This window comes from Pelmatolapia mariae, linkage group LG15 (assembly GCF_036321145.2).
Source record: "Pelmatolapia mariae isolate MD_Pm_ZW linkage group LG15, Pm_UMD_F_2, whole genome shotgun sequence".
In the NCBI taxonomy this organism is placed as follows: Eukaryota; Metazoa; Chordata; class Actinopteri; order Cichliformes; family Cichlidae; genus Pelmatolapia; species Pelmatolapia mariae.
The window spans coordinates 15,359,651-15,383,111 of record NC_086240.1 but is presented as its reverse complement, the minus strand read 5'-3'; the positions used below and the strand labels follow the sequence as shown (position 1 = coordinate 15,383,111).

At 38.3% G+C, this 23,461-nt stretch overlaps 1 protein-coding gene across 1 annotated transcript; it reads right to left on the bottom strand.

The window, feature by feature from the left end:
• Nucleotides 1-250: 250 nt before the first annotated feature.
• apobb.1 (apolipoprotein Bb, tandem duplicate 1) lies at nt 251-21,164 on the bottom strand. The gene is made up of 31 exons (XM_063495795.1): nt 21,110-21,164; nt 20,788-20,820; nt 20,573-20,685; nt 20,335-20,480; nt 20,108-20,255; nt 19,805-19,957; nt 19,417-19,541; nt 19,229-19,314; nt 18,691-19,135; nt 18,466-18,580; nt 17,827-17,973; nt 14,093-14,304; nt 13,822-14,017; nt 13,550-13,737; nt 13,323; nt 11,407-11,601; nt 11,150-11,350; nt 10,854-11,059; nt 10,471-10,653; nt 10,252-10,382; nt 9,741-9,951; nt 9,481-9,653; nt 9,015-9,175; nt 8,771-8,880; nt 8,587-8,682; nt 8,309-8,475; nt 5,127-8,070; nt 2,365-4,976; nt 2,160-2,271; nt 1,805-2,027; nt 251-1,243 (listed from the first exon to the last, which is right to left on the bottom strand). Exons 1-31 carry the CDS (start codon nt 21,162-21,164, stop codon nt 251-253), a joined length of 10,881 nt encoding a protein of 3,626 aa, XP_063351865.1.
• Nucleotides 21,165-23,461: the final 2,297 nt, after the last annotated feature.

Below are 23,461 nucleotides of genomic sequence, written 5' to 3'. Positions count from 1 at the left end.
ATTTACAGACTGCATTAATGGATTTTATTAATGCTTCTCAGTCTATGCTGGAAGGTGAGTTTGAATAACATTTTACATGTTCTACACGTGTTTCTACAAAATAATCCATCTTCATTAATGGTGTAGCCGGTGTATCTGCTGAACTTATTGTTATAAATATTGAAAAGCTATTTGTCCGTACTCTTTCCAAAAATGTGCTCTGAATGGATGGTAGTGTTTCCTATGTACTTAGGCTTCACTCTTTGATGCTTTACTGTTGAAAGTGAAATGGAAGGTCAATCTCAAGCTTTCCATCTCTGACTGTCACGTGGGCTTGAACTTCCTCAGAAGCTTGCTGCAGAACCCCATGAACCATATTATTGAACTGATGTACTACATACATGAACACATTTATAATGTAGTCGCACACCATGTTGAACTCCATAGCGAAGGCAGAGATCCGGTCAACTATGTTCTTTAGGACCGTGACAAAGTTACGATAGAGATGATTGATATTGACAAACATTGCATCTAAATAATCTGACTTGAGAGAGTCTACAAATTCCTGCGATTTCTCAACAATAGCCTCCAGGGTCTCATCTATTTTCACTAGCATTGTGTCAAGACTCTCCATGTTTTTTACAAAATTCACCATTTCCTCAAAGATTTTCTTGGAAAGTTTTTTAACTTGATCTATGATCTGCCCTCCAGTGACTGCATCACCAACCGGCATCTGCATTTTCACATTGCTCAACCTTTCAACAAAAAAGTTATAGGCAGCCTCCATGTTCTCATAGATAATCTGAATGGTTGCTTCTAGCATAGCAGCAATGCTGCTTGTTAGCTTCTTTAAGACCTCAGGGAGAGTGGTCAACTCATCTGACCCAGGCACTTTGAACCTGGTCTCCCTTAAGACCTTAATGACAGCATTTAGGAAGACCTGGACAGTTTTCTGGTATTGTACAATTATGTTCCTGAACAAAATTGAAAGCTGGCTCATTTGAACATCATAATTGGTTGCAGCATTATAGACTTCATTGATGTGGTTAATGACAGAGTCCTTTAACATCTCCATGTACCCTGTGAACTGATACTTGTCAGTAAACTCTTTGAATGTTGAGATTATGGAAGGAAGTCTCATCTTGATCAGAGAGAGTATTGCTGTGGGTGTCTCCATGTTGTAAACAATCTGTAGATTCATCTTGTCGTTATCCTTGGGAGTAGATCTGATGACCAAGATGTCAACATCAACCTCTGGGGCAGACTAGAAAAAAGAAAATAAAAGAAAGAAAGAAAAGAAAGTAACATTTAGTAACCAAAATTTTAATTTATCGTTGTACTGACATTCTTCTTCTTCTCCTTCTTCAGCTGCTCCTTTTAGGGGTCGCCAAAGTGGCTCATCTGCCTTCATACCATACTATCCTTGGGATCCTCTTCTGTGTCACCAACCCTCTCCATGTCTTCCTTTACTACATTTATAAACCTCTTCTGAGGGCCTACTCTCTGGCAACTGCATGTTTAACAACTTTTGTTCAATATATCGACTATCCCTCCTCTGTACCATCTCAATCCTGTCTCTAACTTTGTATGTAAACCACACAACCTGTGTTGCCCCTAAAAATTTTGACATCTACGGTTTATCTATTACCCATCTACACCTTGTTTTTCGTAACCTTTCCACTTGTCTCCTTCTCATTCACACACATGTGATCTGTGCACATGTTGCACATCCTTCCCAGCTCGATCTCTCTGCCTAGCCATTTGATCCAGTGCCTTTCTTCCTTAGTGTCCATTGTATTAAAATGATCTTGCTAACAATACTTACAGGGTAACGGCCATAGACTTTTGCACTCATCTGGGATGGGACCGCACGACTGAACTGAAGGCCCAGAAGGCCAGTGGCTGGAGAAGATACTGAGGCACTGATACCATTGCTGCGTGTAGCATATTGAAGGTTCACATCAGTGAAAGTATGACTGGTGAAGTCCACATTCAGTGCATGTTGTTGAACACTGGAACAAAAGGAAATATTGAAATCACAATTGCTCCTCATCTGTTGTTACATGCAAAAGATATAAAAATATGCAATTTACATATGAAAATACACAGTAAAGCATGAATTATAGCTTTGTGCATTTTCCTAAAATAACACATTTTAAAACAAACATATTGATTATTACCTCATAGCTTGCATAATGGCATGGTTGGCATTCACAGTCAGGTCAGCATGTGTCAGTGTGATTTGGCTAATCATGTTGAAAGCTTCATTCTCAAAGTTTACAGTAGAAGAAGCTACATAAAGAAATTTCATCAAATTTAGTGCTCAACAGTGCTTAAAAAAGATAAAGACAGATAGAGGTTTTTAGGGACTTTTAATCAACTCACCATCCATGTTGTATTCCAAGATCACAAAAGCAGAGGTTGCAGAGGACTTAGCAACTGCTCTGATGACAGGAGCACGGCTTTCTACTTCAGCTGCCATGCTTGTAGTGTACAGTGGGCTGACAAGCGTAGAATTAGTAAAGATGTGCTGCTTGGCAGCTGTTACTTCAACAACAGTCTTCTCAGAGAGACCAAAGTCACCCATGTTGGTTGGCTGAGACACGTCAATGTCAATATCAACAGTCAAGGAGGAGGCTGGTGCAAAATCCATTTTGGCTTGGGCAATATGCTTCCCTTTGGTATTGAAGTTGAACAGGTTTGCCTCATTGTTTCCAGTATACTTCAGCACTGCATACAAATGGCTCATGGAGGCTTCAATGGAAAGATTCTCATTTACATCCATATCAATGACTTTGGTTGTACCATGGTTAAACTTGGTATCAATAATAACTTTAGAAGTTGAGCGCAGGGCGTCTTTATTCAGGAACACATTAGCTTCGTTATCTAGCAATCCATAAAGAAGGTAGTCCTCATAGACTGTGCCATCCATGTTTGCTCTAGTAGAGGACTCCATGGAAATATAATCAGAGGTCCCTTCAAGCTTCAGACTGTGGTCTGCCTCAGCCCTTCCAACAGTTTTGATCACAGGAATATTCAAATTACCACTTATCCTCAAGGTGGAAATGGCATTTGCTTTGGTTTTTGTGTCTGCATCCAGTTTTTGGTTTGCTTGCATGTTTAGTATTGGCAGGGCAATATTTGCAATTGTTGCCACAGAGACTTCAGTATCATAAGTATCAGCACTCAGACTGATGGTGCTGTCATGAGTTCCTGCAATACGAGTGTTTTCTAGGGACAGGGAGTTAGCCATCTTGAATCCCCTCTTGGTGGTAAGACTAGTAGTGCCAGCAAGTTTGACTTGAAGGTCCTCAAACATAGAGGTTGTGGTAGCTTCAATACGGAACACAAGATCATCTTCTGTATACATTCTGGCATTAGCAATCAGATTAATAATGGCAGACTTGACAGACAGTTCTGTTATTAGATTGCCCACACAGGGAATTTGGATCAAGCCCATCATATCAGCAAGCGGGGCTGCCTTGCTTTTCTGGTAAACAATCTTAGTATTCACATCCAGAGACTGGTCAGTGGTAGTCAAAATGTTGTCCAATCCAGCCTGATCATACAAGTTCAGATCATTGATGGCAGGAGTATGAAAGTCAACAAAAGGCAGATCAATCTCAGGAATACTGATGGGGTATTTCAGAAAGTCAAGACTGGCCTCACTTTCCATGGCAGCGAAGATTCCAACTTCATTTACATTATTTTCAAGAGTGAAGTTGTACAAGATTTTGTACTGGTTAAAACGAGTCAGAATGACTGTATTCATCTTTTGACTGTCAGGACTGATGTGGGCCAAGTAATCATTCTGTAGTTCTATTTTAGCAGTCAAAAATTCAAAACTGTTGACCTTAACATTTCCTTTGTTTTGAAAGTCAAAGAAAAACTCACCAGGGTGAGCTATAACGCTTATTGCATTGGAAAGTCTACCAGTGACTGCACCATAGAGTTCTGTGTCTTTGTTTGCTTTCAACTCAACCTTCATGTCATGAAGGTTTGCATATCCAGATCCAACAAAAAGACTGTTCTTAATAATTGGTGCTTCTGCTTCATTGCGAACGTTAAACTTGAAGTAGGAAAATGTGCTAACTTCAGCACTAATATGTTGTTTCATCTTTAACATGGAACAGTCTGTGTCACCACTGAAAGATATGGTGACAATGCTGGGAGTAAATGACAACTCTAACTTGCTGTTGTGGCTATCATCACCATTAAACGTTCCTGTATTGTCAGCTGTTAGAGTAAGCGTGTAGCCATCTTGGCGAACAAGTGATTTCTGTTTTAGAGCTACCTCATTACTGGCAATGACATTCTTGTCAAATTGAATGTCCACTAAATGTGTGTATGTTGTATCAAGAGAAGCAGTCATTCCCCCTTCCCTAGCAATAAAGGCTGTGTTTACAAAGGTAGAAGTGTAAGGTCTAGTAGTGACCTTAATTTCAGTCTTTGCTTGGGCCTGAGCTGATAGGCCATAGAGAGTCACAGATGCCTGATGTTCAGCTCCAAGAAAATTGTGCCTGAACTTTACTGTCTCTCCAAAGACAACACGTCTCATTTTTGGGATTGCAATGCGAGCAGTGGAATCTAGTTTGTAATTGAGAATGTCAACATTTGGAGAGTTTCCAATGGAAGTGAAAAATCCCTTGAATTGAGGCGTCATTGCATTCTCAGTTGCGTTCTTAAACTCAGCAGATGTCTCCATTGTGTAGATGGGAGTCTGGAGTTTGAGTTCACCAAAGAGTTTACCAAAAGATGGGGCTACAATTTCAGTTGGAATGGTTGGCAAGCTTATTTCAGGGACTTGAAGAAACTTGGCAAGTTTTTCTGTAGGAACTTGTGGAATTTTGGGGAATGAGATCTGAGGAAGAGTGATCTCTGGGAGGGTTACCTCAGGGATGGAAGGAAAGTAGTTCATCGTCAAATCTCCAAAGAAAGCATCCATGTCAAACATGCTAATCTTAAAGTTTAAAATTAAATCAATAAGTTCAATAATTCTCTGCTTGATGTCATCAGTGGAGACTGTGGTGGCTTTAACAGTGTGTAACCCAAAGATAGTGAACTCGGGTATGTCAAGCTGAGTTGGGATATCAAGGCTTGTAATTTTGTCTTTGACAAGTTGGGCAACTCTCTTAAGAGTATTAAACACAACTTCATCGAAGATATCCATTAGAGTTTTAAAAACTTCAGCTACTTTGATTTCTCTTAAGTGTTCTGAAAGGTCTCGAACAGACAATAACACCGCATTGACAAAATCTCTTATTGCCCCAAGTAGTTGAAGAATTTCAGGTTTTCTAATAATCTCATTCATGATCCATACAGACAGATCAACAAACTGCTGTAAGTTGTTATAATCAAATGATTTAAGCTCTTCCACAATCATTTCAATAAACATGTTAATTTCCTGAATTATTTCTTTTACTTCAGTTGTTTTCCAGTGGTAGATAGTAAACTCAGTGGAATCCATTAAAAAACGATAACATTTTATTATGTCAGTAGCGAGATTAGTGATGGTTTCGTCAATCTTGATCTTTTTCACGACCTCCACAGCTTTATCTAAGATTGCTTGAAAATTTTTGTCAGCCTCAAGCTTTGCAATCAGTTCACTTAGTTTGGAAGTTATTGTGTTAATCTTATTTACAATATCAAAGTCCTGAATAATTTTCTGAATAAAATCTGTTATGGGGCTGACAATGTTCGTGGGAATGTAGCTGGTTAATAACTCGATATGAGCTTTTAAGGATGACGTGAAGCTCTTTAGCTCAGCAACAAAAATCTCCAATGTTTCTTTTATACCTCTGAGGATTGACTGTAGTTTGGCTTTGATTTCATCCTTGCCAGCAATATCATGTAGGAATGCAAAGCTGCTGCCCTTTAGTCTTTCCAAGTCAAACACTTGAATGATTTCTCCTATGGTTTCAGTTGCATATACAATAATGGGCTCGATATCATATTCCTCATTAAGGTTATTCAGCCATTCCTGGATCGCTTGAATGGTGGTTTCAGGGAAATTGCCACTAAAAATAGTTTCATTCACCACATCAACAAAGTTCTGGATGTAAACAGAGAGATTAGCTAGTAGTTTCTTAATAGTAACATTTAGGTTCCTCAAAAATGTTTCCACATCATTCATGGAGATAGTATATTTCTGAATTAAATGACTGAAAAACTCTTTCAGTTGAATTATCTTGCCTTCTATATTCAATTCAGTAAGTAGGTCACTTATATGTTGCGGAAGAGCCTCAACTTTAGCTCTTATACTATCATTGTTGATGTAGTGGTGCAGTGCATCTGCAACATTCACAAAAAATCCCTTGATGTGTTCCAGGAGGGCAAGCAGATTTGGAATCTGAATTATGTGACTATCTGTATTCTTGTCATATTTGAGTAAGCCAGAGACAGTGAACTCCTGGTTGTCTGTGGAAGCTGTGTTAATAATGTTTGTAACGATTGTACTAGAAACCTCAATTCCAGTTGTCTCAGCAGTGTTATAAACTTCTATGTTCTGATCAAAGGTGTGCTCATTCATTTTAGACTTGAATTTAAAACTAGTCTTTTGCTCTTGGAGTGACAAAGTAGTAACCATCTTGTTGTCAAATGTGGTCTCAAGGGAAAAGCCATTATTCAGTTGATGGGTTACGGATGCCCTGCCTTCATTTGAGCTGGCAAGAACCATGGGCTGAGCTCTAAAGAGAAACTTATTGTAGATCTGGGCACTCTCTCTTCCATAAATGGCCATATCTCCTTCAGCATTCAATATGGCATCCAAGTTGAAATCGAAAGGAGCAATATTGCAACGCACAGTGTGGCTTAAGCGCACCGGTTGTGAGTGAAAGCGGACATCATTGGTAATCATGGCAGCAAGGCCGACAACTTCAACTTCAGTGTTGTGGCTCATGTGAGTTCCAAGGAATTTTCCAGTGGTGCTGCACTTTGCATTAGCACTCATGTCACCATAACTGATCTGATAGGTGTGCTTGAGCTCTTCTTCACCATTGTTGGCTTTCAAAACTCCACTCAGATCCAGCTTGCCAAGCCCTGCCTGCAGCTGTGCCTGATTAATAAAGTTAGCACTCAGGAGATTTAGATTGTTGTTAACATTTGAAGAAACACTGTGGGGGTTCAGGTCGAAGGTGATATCATGAGTGTAAGAGGCATAATCCCTTGCAGAGGCTTCAGCCTTTGAGTTGAAGTTAAGGCCGGAGAGAGTTATGGTCAAATTGTTGGTGTTGTCAACCTTGATTTCATACATCGCAGCCCTGTTGGTAATGGATAGAGTAGCTCTTGTAGCATCAACCTCGGCATCAAAGGTGTTTTCCATGGACAGCGGGCTATGGAGAGTAGTTGTTCCTTTTGTGGTGAAACCATCTTTATTCATTCTCAGAATGACCTTATGAGTAGCCTCATTTTCAAGAAGCTTCACATTGGCATCACTATTTATAGCCAGACCATTGACATCAAGAGAGGCGGTCAGCAAAGAGTAAACATGATTTTCAGAGTGGTCTGTGTTTGTTTCCATCCTCAAGATGACTTCACCAGCACCAGCAGAGGCTTCCATCTGATTTTGCATCTTCATGCCAAAAGCAAGGGCATTTGCAGCACATATCAGTTTCACTCTGCTATCTCTGATAGAAAGCTCAGCATTGTGAGTGATGACATCAAAGGCACTGGTGTTAGACACAACTGAGACTTCCCCACTGATATAGGTTCCTGTAATTACATTCAGGGCCTTAACAAGTGTGGAATCTACCTGAAAATTAGAATCAAACTTTACTTCTGGCCTGAATGGGAAGATGGTTAAGGACTGGAGTGAGAGAGTCCTGCCATAAATGGGTCCAGCTTCAAATGCCACCTGAAGTTTGTTGTCAACAGACATTTCCTCATGGTTTATTCCAGCCATACCAGTGTGCTCTGTGACAACACTGAGACCAAGTGGACTTCTGGCTTCTATCTTGGTGTTTGTTTTCAAATGAATTGCATCAGAGATGATTGCATCTTCAACAATGCTAATCCTGGCTTCAACGAATTTGTGGGCCAAAGAACTTTCAAATTGGGCTTTGATGGAATCGGTAGTGGCGACTTTTCCTGAGCCTAGATTAAAAAAAAAAAACACACAAGGACAAAAAACAAAAAAACTGCTTAATTGCTGACTAATAACTTCAGAATCCCTATGGTGACTACTTTACCAGAAAAGATCCATTTGCTTGTATACAATATCCATATATACATCAAGAATCTCTTGAAAACTATTCCGACACAAAAAACAGCACTTCATTTGAACTACACATTAATGACTTTAAATTTATCATTGATCTTCAGTGTGAAGTACCTTCAAGCTTTATTGAAAGAATGTCAATTGGGGAGGTTCCTTTGATGACAAAGTTGGCTGAGTAGCTTTGTGATTCTTCTTGGTCTACGCCGAAAGCCACAGAGACCTCTGTGTCATATAAGTTGCTTTTCATCACTGTTGAAACCTCAGCTCTACCAAACAAGGGAATAGATAGCGTGATGCTCTCAGGAACAACAAACTCTGGGATGGAAATCTCCATAGAGGGGATTTCCAGTCCATACTGCTGTAGAGACAGGCCTGGTGTGGTCAAAGCTGGTGGGAAGTTAAGCTCTTCTTTTGACTTTCCTCCAAGTGGCACAGGGATAGCAATTGTGAAGCGATTATTGTTTATGTAATAGATGGCCGTTGCCTCACTATTAAAAAGACAAAAGTAAATATCTCTTTGTTTAGGGAGAAAAATTAGACAGTTTTAATATTTACCATGAGGTTTAATACACTTACGTATTCAGGAATAGTGTCTCTGGTAGGGAAATCTCTGGCATGTCAGGCAATCTGAAGTTCCGAATGTAAGGGAAATCAGCACCATACTTTTCCATGTAATTGTTTGCTGCCTGAAAACAGATAACCATTATTATATGCACAGTTACAAAATTTCCTCTGGGATTAATAAAGTACTCTGATTCTGTTTTTGAGTTTATGTTTTTTTAAGAAAAACATTTGTATAATTGAGCAAATATGTATGTACCTCCACAAACTTCTTGAAGATATGACGAACTTTCATGTCAGTTTGTCCCACTTGCATGTCAAGAAGATCATTGCCATAATTTTTAATCAAGTCGCCCTTAGGCAACATGGTGGTCTTAGCGTTCACATCCGACTTGACCTCAACCTCAATTTTTGTGGCGTCTAAAATGATAAAGAAGAGAGCACTGAATAAAATCCAAACAAAGTTAGTTAATGAGAAAAATCAAATTCAATCTATTAGAAATGGGTCAACTTTTTCACTACGTCTTGATCATAGTTGCCTTTAAATGGTCAGTAAAACCATCTTTTAGGCTCCAATTATTAACTATGATTTTCAGAGTGACAGATATTTCTACAGAGAGGAGGATGTCATTTTTCATACCTTGATACAAAAAAGCAACAATACGCAATTATTAAATAACTTGTGATGGGACATTTAGAACACTGTAACTGAAAAAGCAATTTACCATATTTGATATTGATTTTCTGTTGAGAGTTGGCATCCATGACCTTGATTTCACTCTCAAGCTCCAGTTCCACTTCTTCATCACGTTTCATTGTAGCTGTGACAGTAGCTTCAGCACTGATTGATGGGACCACAAGTTGGACTTGGAGCATACCTTCCTTCATGGCTTTTAGACTGAAAGAACATATACATGTTGCTGTTAATGATAGCAGTGAGATTAAAAAATTATTGATTATTAGTGATCTGTAGTTGCTTTCTTACTTGGCACGACCAACCAGGGAGAGCTGAGGAACATTTTTGTTTAAAAAATCGAGAAAGATGGTGTGAGTTCCTCTGCCCTTTGTGTTTCCATCCACAACACCCAGCCTAACTCCAGCCTCCACATCGTAGTCAGGGATCTGGATGTCGGCACTGATGACATGCCTCCTTCTGTTATATTTCATGACTGCTCTGGCTTCAGTTGGCTCTGCACCTGTTGTTGACCAATTGAATGACTAAAGTTACAGTTAAGTCCATAATTTGTAGGACAATAGAATGATGGAAAGAGAAAAGTATGGGAAGGAGAGAGATGCATGACAACCAATTTCTAAGTAGTTAATGCAATACTTGTTGAACCCCTTTGAATTAAAGCTGAAAGACTGCATTCAAATTTAAAATCCACTGTGGTGGTGTAAGAAGACAAAATTATAAAAATGTTGTCTTTGTCCAAAAAATTATGATTTAACTGTAAACAAATCAAAAGAAGAAAAAAAAATCAAATATTGTACATTACCGTCAGCTTTTAGAATAAACTTCAAGGAATCAACTTTCTGCCGGCCATTGTCTCCCTCGCTGAGGAGTTCATAGGCAATAGTCGCTGTGTACTCTGAAACTTCACCAGTTGGGTGCAGCTCCACAACATATCTGTTAGGTTAAATTGACAGTATTTATTTATGAAATAATTACATTTAAGAGACAGTTATTTGCAGGTGGTTAAGAATATTTTACACACTTGCTGTCTCCAGTGAGGGGGAAGTAGGGCACTGTCTCCTGAGAGGAAGCGTCAATGTATTGCAGAGCAGTGCAGTATTTCATTCCCACAAAGGCAGGACTACACTCACTAACATCAACCTTGTCCCTCACGATTGGAGGGATGGTCTTCACCTCCGATCCCGTCACAGCCACAAGGTTGTTTCTAAATAGGAATTGTAGCAAAGGTAAAATGTAATTCTGTCCTAAATGAATTTAATCAAAGATACATAGAAACAAAGCTTTGTTAATTTTGCTTTGACAAACATTGGGTTCTACTTCAAGATAAGATTTAATCAGCTGTTTTCTCTGTATTCATATTGGAGAAAAGCTAAGTAATATATAAAAGGTCTAGCTTTTGCTTACGTAATTTTGATGAGCTTTGTTGGACTTGTTGGAGCAGGGATGGTCAGCTTAATATTATCACGACCAAAGGTGATCTTGGCATTCAGGCCACTCTCATGGAAAAAGTTGGTGTGCATTTCTAATCCAGAGTTGACATATTCAGGGATGTGAGAGCCAATCTGAGTTGCAAACTCAATACCAGCAGAGGGCATGAAGGTCACTTCACTCTGTGTGGAAACAGGAGAAAGGTTAACACCTGTGATCATGTGGTGAAAAAAAATGACAGATGGCATTTAAATATATTTATGGAGAATTACCATGTCACGAGCAATCCTCAGTCCACCCTTGATACCGGGTGTAAAAGTACCAGAGAGTGCAATCCTCAGAGGCACACCGGTGACAGTAGGCAGGAAGAACTCATTGTCCATGAAGATGTAGTGGGCAAAGATTGTGTTGTCAGAGTTCACCATTAGTGCTCTAATTAACTGTGGAAAATAAAAACACACGTATAATAGAATCTTTAAATCATTAGGAATTGATTGCACACTGTGAATGTCCTTTAACTTCATCTTACATCAGTTGGGAACATCTTTAACATGTTGTTGATCATCGTAGCAGCAGAGTAGGCTATCTCCTCCATTTCATTAGTATTCAGATATCCCAGCTCATTTCCCAAAAGTCTCAGATAAACCATTGCCTCTGGAGACTGCATGGTCTTCAGCTCTCTCACCAGTTTGTTGAGATTTTGTCCGATCTCCTTCATCAGGTTCTAGGAGGCCAAAATATAGGCAAACAATTTAAAATGTTACCCACTGAAAGAGTTCATAATTAATTTAAAGTCTGACTAAAGTAAAACAGATTGCTCCTCAATTCAATTCAATTCAATTTTTATATAATGGCTAATCACAGCAGCAGTGGTCTCAAGGTGGTTAATATTGTAAGGTATTATAAGGTAGAGACCCTAATATAAAGAAACTCCAGTAATCGAACAACCCCTTTGAGCATGCACTTGGCAACAGCGGGAAGGAAATCCTCCCTTGTAACCGGAAGAAACCAGGCCCAGGGAAGAAGAAATAAGTGTATAAACTAGTGTTTCAACATCACTCTGAGGCAGGATTTTTCTATTTTTTTAATGATCTTGCACTAATGTAAGAAAGAAGTCCTACATATTTATCTAATATACAGATTGAAGGACATATCCTTGTTAGAAATTACTATAAGAGTCCTCAGTGTCACTGGAGGTCAATGCCATTCATGCAGTTATCTTATTATATACCATTTTTCTAAGGTTTTTAAGTTTTATATCAGTTTAGAAGTAGGGAATGGATAGAAAGAGCTGGGTATCATCTGCATCTGCATAGCAATGAAAATGTATGCGCCTAAGAGGAGCAATGTAATGTAAACAGAATTGGTCCTAGCATGGAACCCTGTAGAATTCCGTAATTTACCTCAGCGTGTGAGAAGACTCCCCATTTACATAAACAAATTGGAATCTATTAGATATGATTCAAACCACTGTGGCACAGTACCTTTAATTCCTACAGAATGCTCTTATCTTTTTAATACAACACTGTGCTCAACAGTATCAAGGGGTATAGGGATGGGGTGGAGAGAACAGGAGGAGAGAAGATGCAGATATGTGTGTAGACTGCAATTCTGCTTCCTGGTCTAAATTCTGGATAGTCATGTTTTTGGGGATTTAATACATTTAGCCAGATTTCTAGAAATCAGAGTTGCTTTGTCTGAAGCGGGATGGATGCTATCCCTTCTAACAAGACCAGGTTTTCACCAGAAAGTTTCCTAATTGTCTATAAAACGCACATTGTTTTATGGACACCACTCAGATAGAGGGCAATTTAAGGACAACATGTAGCTAAACATGTCACTCCTGATCTGACTGGGGAGGGAAACAGAGAAAGCTAGAGTCCAACATGTGTTAGCAACGTTACACACCAGTTTAGTATTAATTTATTGATGTCAAATTTATGGAACTGGGAGTCATTAAATTATAATTTTACTAAATCTACGTTTGTCTTTAGAGAGCAGTTTTAGGGTTCCTTCAATGTCGCCTGCTCTGGCCCCAGGAAGATAATTGACTATTGCTGCAGGTGTCTCTAACATCACACTTCTCAAAACAGATCCACCAATATCCAGAGTTTGTTCCTCAACGTGTGTGTAGGTCCCCTAGCCAGCCTGTTTTCTATGGCTGCTCGGGACAGTCTGCTGGGGGAGGGCGAATGGTGGCTAAGCTACCCTCACCTGCACTGGCTGCTGGGGCCAGGCTAGCTACAGGGTTTTCTAGGTTGTGGTGACAGGTGTCCAATTCACTGATCCTGGCCTTCAAAGCTGCAAACAGGGTACATTTCTTGCAAGTATTGTTATTACTAAAGGGGGGCGAGGAGTAGATAAACATCTGACACACTGAGCAGGAAAGTGCGGGTGGTTGAGCTAAGCTAAGCTAGCGAATTCCTAAAGACAAAATCAATTAACCCTGTTAATATAATTAACTGGTTATTCAAGTTATACAAAGAAAATTAAGATTACACTATAAGACAGGCAATTATCTGTTTTAATTAAATTCATGTTTTAGTTAAATAGATAGATCTACACAAAATACCATGTGGGGAAAACAAATGTGCAATGTGCATTGTAACTGGAACAGAAAGTGATACAATACAGCAGAGAGTCAACACCATGTAAGAGCACCACCCCACGACTGAAATACCTGTCTATTTATCCGGTCTGTCTTGAAAGCAGGGATCACGTTCTGCATGACTTCGCGGATTCTTTGTGGCATGTTGTCAGACACAAAATACATAGTCTGCATGGCAGTGTCAGGGAAGAATCCATTTTCTCCAAACAAAGCTTCAACAGTCGGCTCAAATCCTGTCCCCTCCATACCGATCTTCAAAGGTGACAGATTTGTTCTGTTAAACCGAACATTTCAAAACAGTGTCTCAATTTGCAGTAAATGGCCCAAAATCATTACCTCCACCATGTCAATGTCATAGCCAAATGCCTTGAGAGTCATTTCAAGCATGACCTCCTTGGGCAGGTAGCTTGTACCCTCAAAGATCATATTGCCCTCCAAAGATCCAAACTTATAGTTGCGAGAGAACTTTGTGGGGTCCATAATGGGCCCAATCTCATTACCCTGAATGGCATCCTGAAGCTTCTGTCTCAGCCTGTAGAAAAAAATAGTCGAGTTATTGTGACCGAATTGGAATAACAACTTCTATTTACCAATAATTCTCACTTACGCTTGAGTCTCTGACCCAGATGAGGACAAAATGTTGGTAATGTGGGAGATGACAAAGCTCTTGACTTGTTGGTCCTGTATATTAGGCAAGGCATTCACCATCCGGGCAAGTTCACTTAGCTGAGGGTTCTTCATAAGTACCAGATATGCAGCAATACGTTTTTGCATGGGACTAGTGCTGTCCAGAAGAACCTGCATAAACTCCTCTCTGCCCTGTGGCCAAAGTACATTAAAACAAATTAGTGTAAAAAAAAAGTCATTATATGGGTCTGACTAATTGTCTGATTTGAAAGGAGATCAAATTTAATGACATGCTACATTGGTAGAGTGTTGGTTAAAAGTTTACATGTACTCGTTATTGGCATGAATGTCACAGTAAATTGGGACTTGTAATGATTTCTTTGAAATGTTCTTTTTCCAGAGTGGAATGATTGTACAACATACATCTTTCAAGTCTTTAAAAAACAAGATTTGGGGACACAAATTTGAATTTATTTCAGATTTTCTATTATCTACACAGGGTCAAACATATGCATACAAGTATAAATACACCCCAATAAATATTTGATTAAATATCCCTTAGAAAAATGCACCTCAAATATACTTTTGGTAGTTTATTGGCATTCAAAGGAATCATTAAACTCATAAAATTAACATGACATTCATGCCCATGATGTGGAAAGACAAAAGAGATGAGTAGAATTGTTCACAGCGAGAGGTGAAGAAGTGCTCACAGTGTATGACAGTGAATCACAGTGGATCACAATAAGTCCTGCAGCACTATGAGCCTATAGCAGCTTAAATAAGTGATGGTTCAGGGTCATCAAATCCAGGATGAAGTGTAATCTTTATCAGAAAGCACAGTTTAATAATAAAAGTAGGGATGGTGTGTATGCTCCAATTCCAAACTGGGAGCTGGTTCCAAGGGCAGGGGCCTGATAGCTGAAGGCTCTTTATCCCATTCTACTTTTAGAGACTGTGGGAAAAACATGTAAGCCTGCAGTGTGAAAGTTAATTGCTCTGTAAAGATAACATGGTACTTGGGGGTCTTTACAATATGGTGGAACCTGATTATTTAAGACTTTGTATGTGAGGTGAAGGATCTAAAATTCAATTCTGGATTTAATAGGGAGAAAAAGAAGAGACGATAACATGGGGAAATATCTCTCTTTCTTACGTTTGTTAGTACTCTCACTACACCGTTTTGGAGTAATGGAAGGCTTTTTAGGGAAACTTTGAAAATACAGCATTTCAGTTTAGAAATAATGTATGCATGAACTATTTTATGATATCCTAACTCATTCTGAGTAAGGATATTTTTAATTACAGAGATATTGCACAGATGAAAGCAGAAAGAAGTCTGACATATTTGTCTAATATGCACACTGAAGGACATATCCTGGTCAAAAAATTTAATTCAGGAGAAAACATTACAAGTCATGTGTCATCTGGCTTTATCCATAAATAAAGCTGGGTGTCATCTGCATAGCCAGTGGCGGAGCGGCGGGGGGGGGGGGGGGATTTATGACTGTGCGTAAATCCCCCCTAATATTGGTATGATCCGAGCTCAGACACTAAGCGACTGAGCGAGGGGGCGGGGGGAGCTGCTGCCTGTGAGTTTGCTGTTGGAGAAACGCAGCCAGGCAGATAGAGGAGAACTGAAGTTCGACCAGGTACCGAAGCAAATCATTCGTACTGTACAAATAATGTAAATATGACGGTGTATCACGAAAGATTGTTATCAAACTGATCACTTGACCCATATTACATTACTTGCTCTTCAAGTGAATCAACAAATGGCGAAATGAAAAGCTGAACAACAACAAAGCTGTTTCTTAGAGAGTCTTAGCTTACATGTATGTTTATTTCATATTTTCAGTTGTTACCCTCCACGGCTAAATAAATCGGTTTCAGTAATGTACTGATATACAAGAATGGACATAAGGGGCTTCTTTCAAAGAAAAAACTCTGGTAGATGTTATTTTATATATTATGCTTTATATGTTGTTCAGTATATTCCTATGCAAAACAAGAGGAATTTCAATACACAGCAGTATATTCACAGTTTAAACCAGATATTTACATACACTTTATGGAAAACACAAGAACATTTTTTTACTGTTAAACATCAATTTAGAGTAAACTTGTTTTGTTTTAGATAAATAAATATTGAAATATCTTTTGAATTAGTTAAATGTCAGAATAAAGAGAGACAGAGCTGTCTATTTTTTATCACTTTCATCAAATTTAGGAGTACATATACACTAAGTTTATTGTTAATTAATAAGAAAACTCCAGACGATTCCATTCTGAGCTTATGAAGCTTCTGATAGGTTAGTAGAGTCCTTGTGAGTAAATTGGTGGCACACCTGTGGATGCATATAAGGCAAAACACAGAGCCTGTTTCTTTGAAATGGGAAAATCAAGAGATGTCAACCAAAACACCAGGAAAAGAATTGTGGACCTCCATAAGTGTGGCTCAATTTTGAATACAATTTGGTGCCATTTACAATTAAGAAATACAGACAATTTCTCTCTTTACTCTTAAAGTTAACAAATATGTTTTTTATATTTATCAATCTAAAAAAATAAACATTTAGTCTGATTTGATGTTACAATTAAAAAAGTGTTTGTGTTTTTATCTGAAGAGTATGTAAATATCTGGTTTCAACTGTATATTTGATGATGTTGGTGTTTGGCTTGATTGTCAGCACAAAGAGGGAGAGAGAGGAACAGAGAGGGAGATGGAGAGGAGAATGAGGACAGAACAGAGATGGAACAAGAGCCAGGTGAGACAGACATGTTAGTCAAATGGTTGTTTACCAAAAGTATCACCGTATCATAGGTACTCATTTATCTCGTACCTAGTGTTTCTTTTTAGGTTTGTTATTTTTCAAATTCTATATTTATTAAGTTATGCAGGCTTGTTTGCACAACAAGGCTAAATAATTATATAAACTTTTCTCAATCTAAATAGTGTACTTTGGTAGAATTAAAAAATAAGTGTAGTGCAGGTCCATGATGATTTTTAGTGCTACTATCATCTAGTTCTGATTCTGGTTCTGTCTTGGTTAAATCCTAAGTAGTCCTGATTTTGAACTGTTGTAGTCCTGTTTTAATTCCAGATCAGTTCTGGGTTTGGTTGAATTGGGGTTTAGTCCGCGTGTCTTGATACAGCCCCGACTTTGTTCTGCCTTGCTGCTTAATTAAAAAACTAGTTTAAGGTGTCCTGCATATGTGATATATATATTTCCCTATATGAAGTCATTCTTTTTTGAACAAAACTCAAAACAGAGCCAATTAATCTTTCAGTCATTTCTAACCCCCCCCCCCCCCAAATCCCACATGCATACTACCCTTTAGGGCTAAGCCCCGGGTGTATCAAATGTCTGCCTCCGCCTCTGTGCATAGCAATGAAATTGTATGCAGTGTTGTCTAATAATGTTATCCAAGGGAAACATGTATGTTTTAAGTTCGCACAGAACTCTGTCGAACTTCATGAAAATTTCATTTAATACTCCTGCCATGTGATAATTTTTATAATACATTTTTGTTATTAGTGATATCAGATGCTACACTGAGTTGCAACTCTTCACTAGTGCTCTATCTGTGCTTTGTTGCTCTGTAAATCCTGACTGAAATTCTTCAAATAAACAATTTATGCAAGTGATCAGGTAACTATTTGAGAACTACTCTTTCAAGAATTTCTAAAAAAAACTTTTTTAAATAGGTTACCTCTTCAGGGAGAGGGGTCAGCCTGTACACTTGAATTGCAGCTTGTTGCACGGCCAGAGAAGCTGTAGGTTTGTTCACACAGTTGATCACAGCAGTCCTGAGTGCTGGACTAGCAGGTACCACAGCTGGAGCCATGTTTCCAATAACCTAAGATAAAAAGTAAAGCAAATAATCAACACATGAAGAAGAGTATAAATTCATGCATGCTTCAACATGCTCATACAGGTGAGATCATGATATCTTGTTTTGTAATGGGCAATTTTAGCGTGTTGCTCCAAAGGATCCTCCCTTTAAATGTATATCATCGATTTCTGTTTATTTTACTATAATACATGAAATCTGTGTCTGTGTGTGTTTGCTTGCTTCTGTGGTCGCGAACTCCTCCAACACAATCAGGAGTTGAGAAAACAAATAGGCAGACAGGTACAGCTGAGAACCCTAAAGGTTCTATATCAGATGTTACATTGTAATCATTGTTGCCTAGCAACCACCTAGCTAATAAAAACATTGTATCATCAAGATTCAATATGTGTTGATATATTTTTGCTTCAAACAATCATAATTATCATAAAAGTAATTCTCTAACTTTATTTCTACAGTAACAGTATTCTAGTTTGAAGTTATGGGCAGAATACCTACCCTGAGTGTCATAAAAGTTTTGTCTTTGTCTCCAGAGCAGTCACCCAACTGGGAAGCCATGAACTCAGCAACAGAGTGAATCTCAGGAATTTGCTTTCCTTCAGATTTGTAAAACCTGTAAAAATGGAAAACACAATATTTAGCCTCCAAAATGTATTTTTCTCTCTTTTTTTTCTTCTTATCGAGAAATTTTTCCTTGAATAAAGTCTGATTTAATTTGCTTACCTCTTTACAACATTGCTCAGAGCATACATGACAGGCTTGCTGGGTTTGTATTTGGCCATCTCAAGCATATCGTGGATCAAGAGTGCAGAAGGATTGGACACGAGTCCCAAAGCAAAGACAGTCGCATCAACCTCAAGAGCGTTGGTGTCAAAGGTCCTGAGGATCTTCATGATGGCACTGCTGCATTCAGGAGTTCCACACTGAGCCAGTACCTGGTAGGTGAGGACTCGGGACACCGCAAGAGCCTCAGGGAGTGCCGCGCTCAAGGTTTCTGTTTTCATTCCACGGACCGTTGAGACAAGCTTGTGGAACAGGGGAGCCCTCTTCTCACCCTCGTTCTCAGGCAGAGTGTCCAGTTCTCTCAGGAGATTCAGAACTGCATCTTTATCCTGTACAAAACTCTTGTCCTCAACAGCCTCCATGTGGAGATCCTTGACAAGGACACCTTAGCAGACAAACAAAAAGATTATCACGAGTCTGCACTACATTTTAGTTATAACAAATCAAAACAAAGCAAATTAAACAAAAAAAGGCTTACCGTGAACAAAGATTCTGTCATTGTGAGGAGAAACTTTAACCAGGGTGAGCTCTTGCTTTCCAACATTGGCAACTCCATATTCTCTCCTTAAATTTAGAAAACAGGGAGAAAAACAAAACAAATGCATATCCCTGTGTGTACCTACATAGCAGAGCATTCAATAGAGTGTAGTACAAGGTTTGACTTACTTATATGAGAAGGGAATGAGGATGTGGTTCTCAGTGCAGGACCCAAAGGTCATGTGTTTTTTCTCATTGTCAAACCTGTAATTGCAGCTTTGGGAGCTTCTGATCAGCTGAGCAAGAGGGTAGTGCTTAAAAGTTATAGATGAGGATGTTAGCATTGTGGATATTTGTGTCTGCACATTTTTGTGTAATCTTTTGCAAAAGTAAAGGCATTACAATTTTTTTTTAAAGATACTCAATTCAGCTTTTCTTTCCATTATAGCTTAAATTTAACCACCAGTGTGTTAAGACACATTAATATCACAGTACTACGAACAAAGGTAGAGTTTCTCTTTTGATTTGTCATAGTGTTTAAAGTTTTCAGCTCACAGCTTGTCTTTGAGTGCCTTACCATGCCGGTGATAAGAGCCAAGGGGCTGGTGTGATCTCTCATTGGGACAAATTTGTCACATCTGGACAGATCCCTGTTTAGGCTGACGTCAGTTGCAATGTCTTCTCTAGCATTGACTGTGTAGTGGGTCTTGCAGTTGCCATGAATTGTAGGCTGCAGTGAATATGGTAAAGATTAGATGAAATAAATAAAAATGTGTAATATATGATTACGAAACCATTTTTTAATACATATAGAATGTGGTTTATGTGTGTGATATTTTTAATCCAGCTTTGTTGCACTGTGTATTTCCTTGTGTTGTACCATATTCTTGTTCTTGTCTTCTTCCAGCACAGGAACAGCCAGTGCAGAGATGATACCCCTCTTAAAGTTCAGGACAGTTGTTGTTTCACCGTCCTCAGGGTACAGTTTCACATCATACAAACCCTCAATCACGACCCTCAGGGGATACCTTTAAAAAAAAAGTGCACAGTCTCCAAATATACCACTTTTTTTTCAATGGTTTAAATTATCATGGAGAAATTACATACTTTTCCATTTCAGCAGCGAAGGCATCAGAGCTGGGGCTGTTGGCAAACACAGGGTTACCCTGTGCGTCCGTGTCAACAACTTCACTCAGCCTGCAGCCAGTAGTGCGTACAATGAAATTACAAGTCTGAGGCACTTCAATTTCAACCTGTGAGAGGAGGGAAATTTCTCTTTCTGAAATACATGGAATGGAAAGGGAAAAACGGATGATTTAGCATCATTGTGAAATGTTTCTCATACCTTGCAGGAAGCCTTGTGTCCATTCTTGAGATGTGAGGCTCCGTTGATGGCATTCAGAGATTCAGCTTCATATTGGTATTCATACTTGTGTAGGCTCTTGTACCTTTGAGCCACTAGAAGAGATGAGATTAGAGTAATGAGAACTCATTTATTAGTTATCTTTTGGAAACTACTGCTACTGTGCAAACTTGATGTCAACATCAAAATGAACTTACAGAGACAGGTTGGTTGATAACGATCTTGTGCAACTGGAAAACAAAGATTAATCATTTGCTTTAGCACCTGTAATACAACTAAAACGCAATGCACTACAACTTAAACCCATCTACCAAGCCTAATAATAACCTAACAAGGATTTACACATAGGTGAGTACCAACAGATGTTTTGTGTTTTCCCAATTTTTGTACTTGTTGCATGTTTTTTTTAACCTTCATTTAACAATTCTGCAAAGTCTACAGTACACTGATATCTATTGCAAACTTTTCAACACTGTAAAAAATACTTTTTTAAACTGAAAGAATTTAGGAACTACTCACAAGTCAAGGCAGATGTACTGAGGAGCAGCAAAAGGCAGAGCTTTGAGTCCCCCATGATGGGTTCGTTGAAGCCCCCTCCTTTTGGGTCAACGAGTACTCCGAAATGAGACTGATTTTTTTGTGCTTCAGCTTGAGGCTTTTATACTCTCAGGTGGGCCCTGTTGGGAGACTGGGAGGCACAGACAATTCTTTGAATGCTCAAAGTCCACCCTACCCTCTTGTGTGTGGAGGGACAAAGGCAAAAGGGTTTAAAACACACTTAGAGCTCAAAGACGAGACATGGAAAATGGATATATTGTGTTTAAAAAATCTTCTTTTATTAATGTGGTTTGTCATTCATTGAGTGGATATTAAGGGTTAGTCTTAAGAGATCATCTGGTTTTCTAATACTTCATTACTTACGGTGGAAGATAGCAACTAATTACTGTTTGCATTGTTTTTATTCTTCACGCTGTTACATTCTTAATAGCGTGCTAATAACCCACCACCAACAATTCATGTTATTTCTTACACTTTCCAGTTAATGATTGTGAATGTGTATGTGATAAAGACATAGATTTAATGAGCAATTCTACACTCTAAAATACTCCAGTTGATTCACAGACAGAGAGATTGCACACATTAAAATTGAAAAAATTGAAGATTAAAAAGGTAGCATTAAATGTCTAGTGTTTCTTTGTTTATTGAACTTACTGCTTCATTTTAGGCTACAGTGATTGGTAAAAACTGCCTTAAAAACACTTAAGTTAGCAAAAAGTCTTGGATTATATAACATAATAAATGTACATATTTGCACTATATACATTGCTTAAAATGGCAATGTTGCTTTACTTGTACTTTCTACAGTCAAAAACCAACCAACCAACCGACAAAAATAATAATACTTACAGTGTAATGAAGTTAGATGCTTGTTTTTCTGCTCCACAGCCCAAAATGACAACAGCAAAAACATTTGCAGACCTTGGTTTGGGTTGGGACACTGAACTTTGAGCTACAAAGTTTCAAAGGTTCCTGCAAAATTTGATTAGTTGTTTGAAGAGAGTCTGCTATTCTGTTTGTGGCATGAAAGGCACATGCAATAAATAAACAGCAATAACCTTGAGCTGTCTTAACCATTATTATTATTATTTGTAAATGGTGTTTACTTCAATAATTTATATCGCACTATATTAAACATTTCCAATTACCATACAAATTCTTAAAAACATGAAATTGTCTTTTTTATTTGTACACTGATCTCAGAGTTACATCTAAACATTGTGTAATGGTCTGTTGCAATATATATCCTGATCAGTACTTTTTGTTGGATGCTGATAATGTTTGAACTAACACAGAGTCCAAAGGGAGCTTAAAGCGAACACTTTTGTCCTTTTCCATTTTAAATTTAAAGCTTATTTATTTTTTCTTTTGTAATAGCAATATTCTAACTGAATTAAACTGTATGATCTTCTAAGTTGCAAGTTTTCTGTGTAAAGTCCTGTTAAGTACTTGAGACTGGACTTTTTCTAGCTGTTCAGCAGTTAAACAACATGAATCACCAAACGATTCTTAATGTAAGTCTGTGTACTTTAAAAAGGTTACCAATGTATATAAGTAACAGTACTCAAACTATATGACCTTATAAAACATATAGGCTAATATTTGAAATACTTCAAATATTTAGTGGTAGCTGTTACTGGTGTTTTTGCACAAAACCAGCAACGCACACAACAGTAATATGGCAAATAGAAAAAAAAATCACTCTTACTAATGTCACTGTTTTTAATGCTAAATACTACTATGTTTACACTATTACAAATTCCCCATTTTCTTTAATCCAGTGTGTCTTTGTCTTAGTTTAATGTTCTGCAGGTAACAGGGACTTTATAATTAACCAGTCCATTCATTTCTTTGTTTTTTAATCAGCTTCTGGAGTCTGCATATTATATGGAAGATATAATCATGCAAGAACAACGAGACAAAGAATTCAGAGAAGGAAAACACCCCAGAGTCATCAGAGGATGAATAAACCTATTTTGGTCTCTTTAAAATCAGATGACTACCAAATAATAATTAAAAAATACAAATAAATAAAACTGAATCTAAACTCTGTGACCCAGGTGTATGTAGCAACCCAGCAAGTTAGCCGCAAGTACTATTGCCCAACCAAGTTTTTGGCATAAAGGTTGATACCCCTGGAGATATTTTGCAAGTACTGTTAAACCTTGTTATGTATTTCTTTCTTTCTTTTAAGATGTTACAATGTAGTCTAGGATCCTGTTAGTGAATCAATTTTCCCAATAAACAGTATGGATTGAGGTACTCAGTAGTTTTCAACATAAGCTTTGAATGTTGTGATGATCACTCCATCAG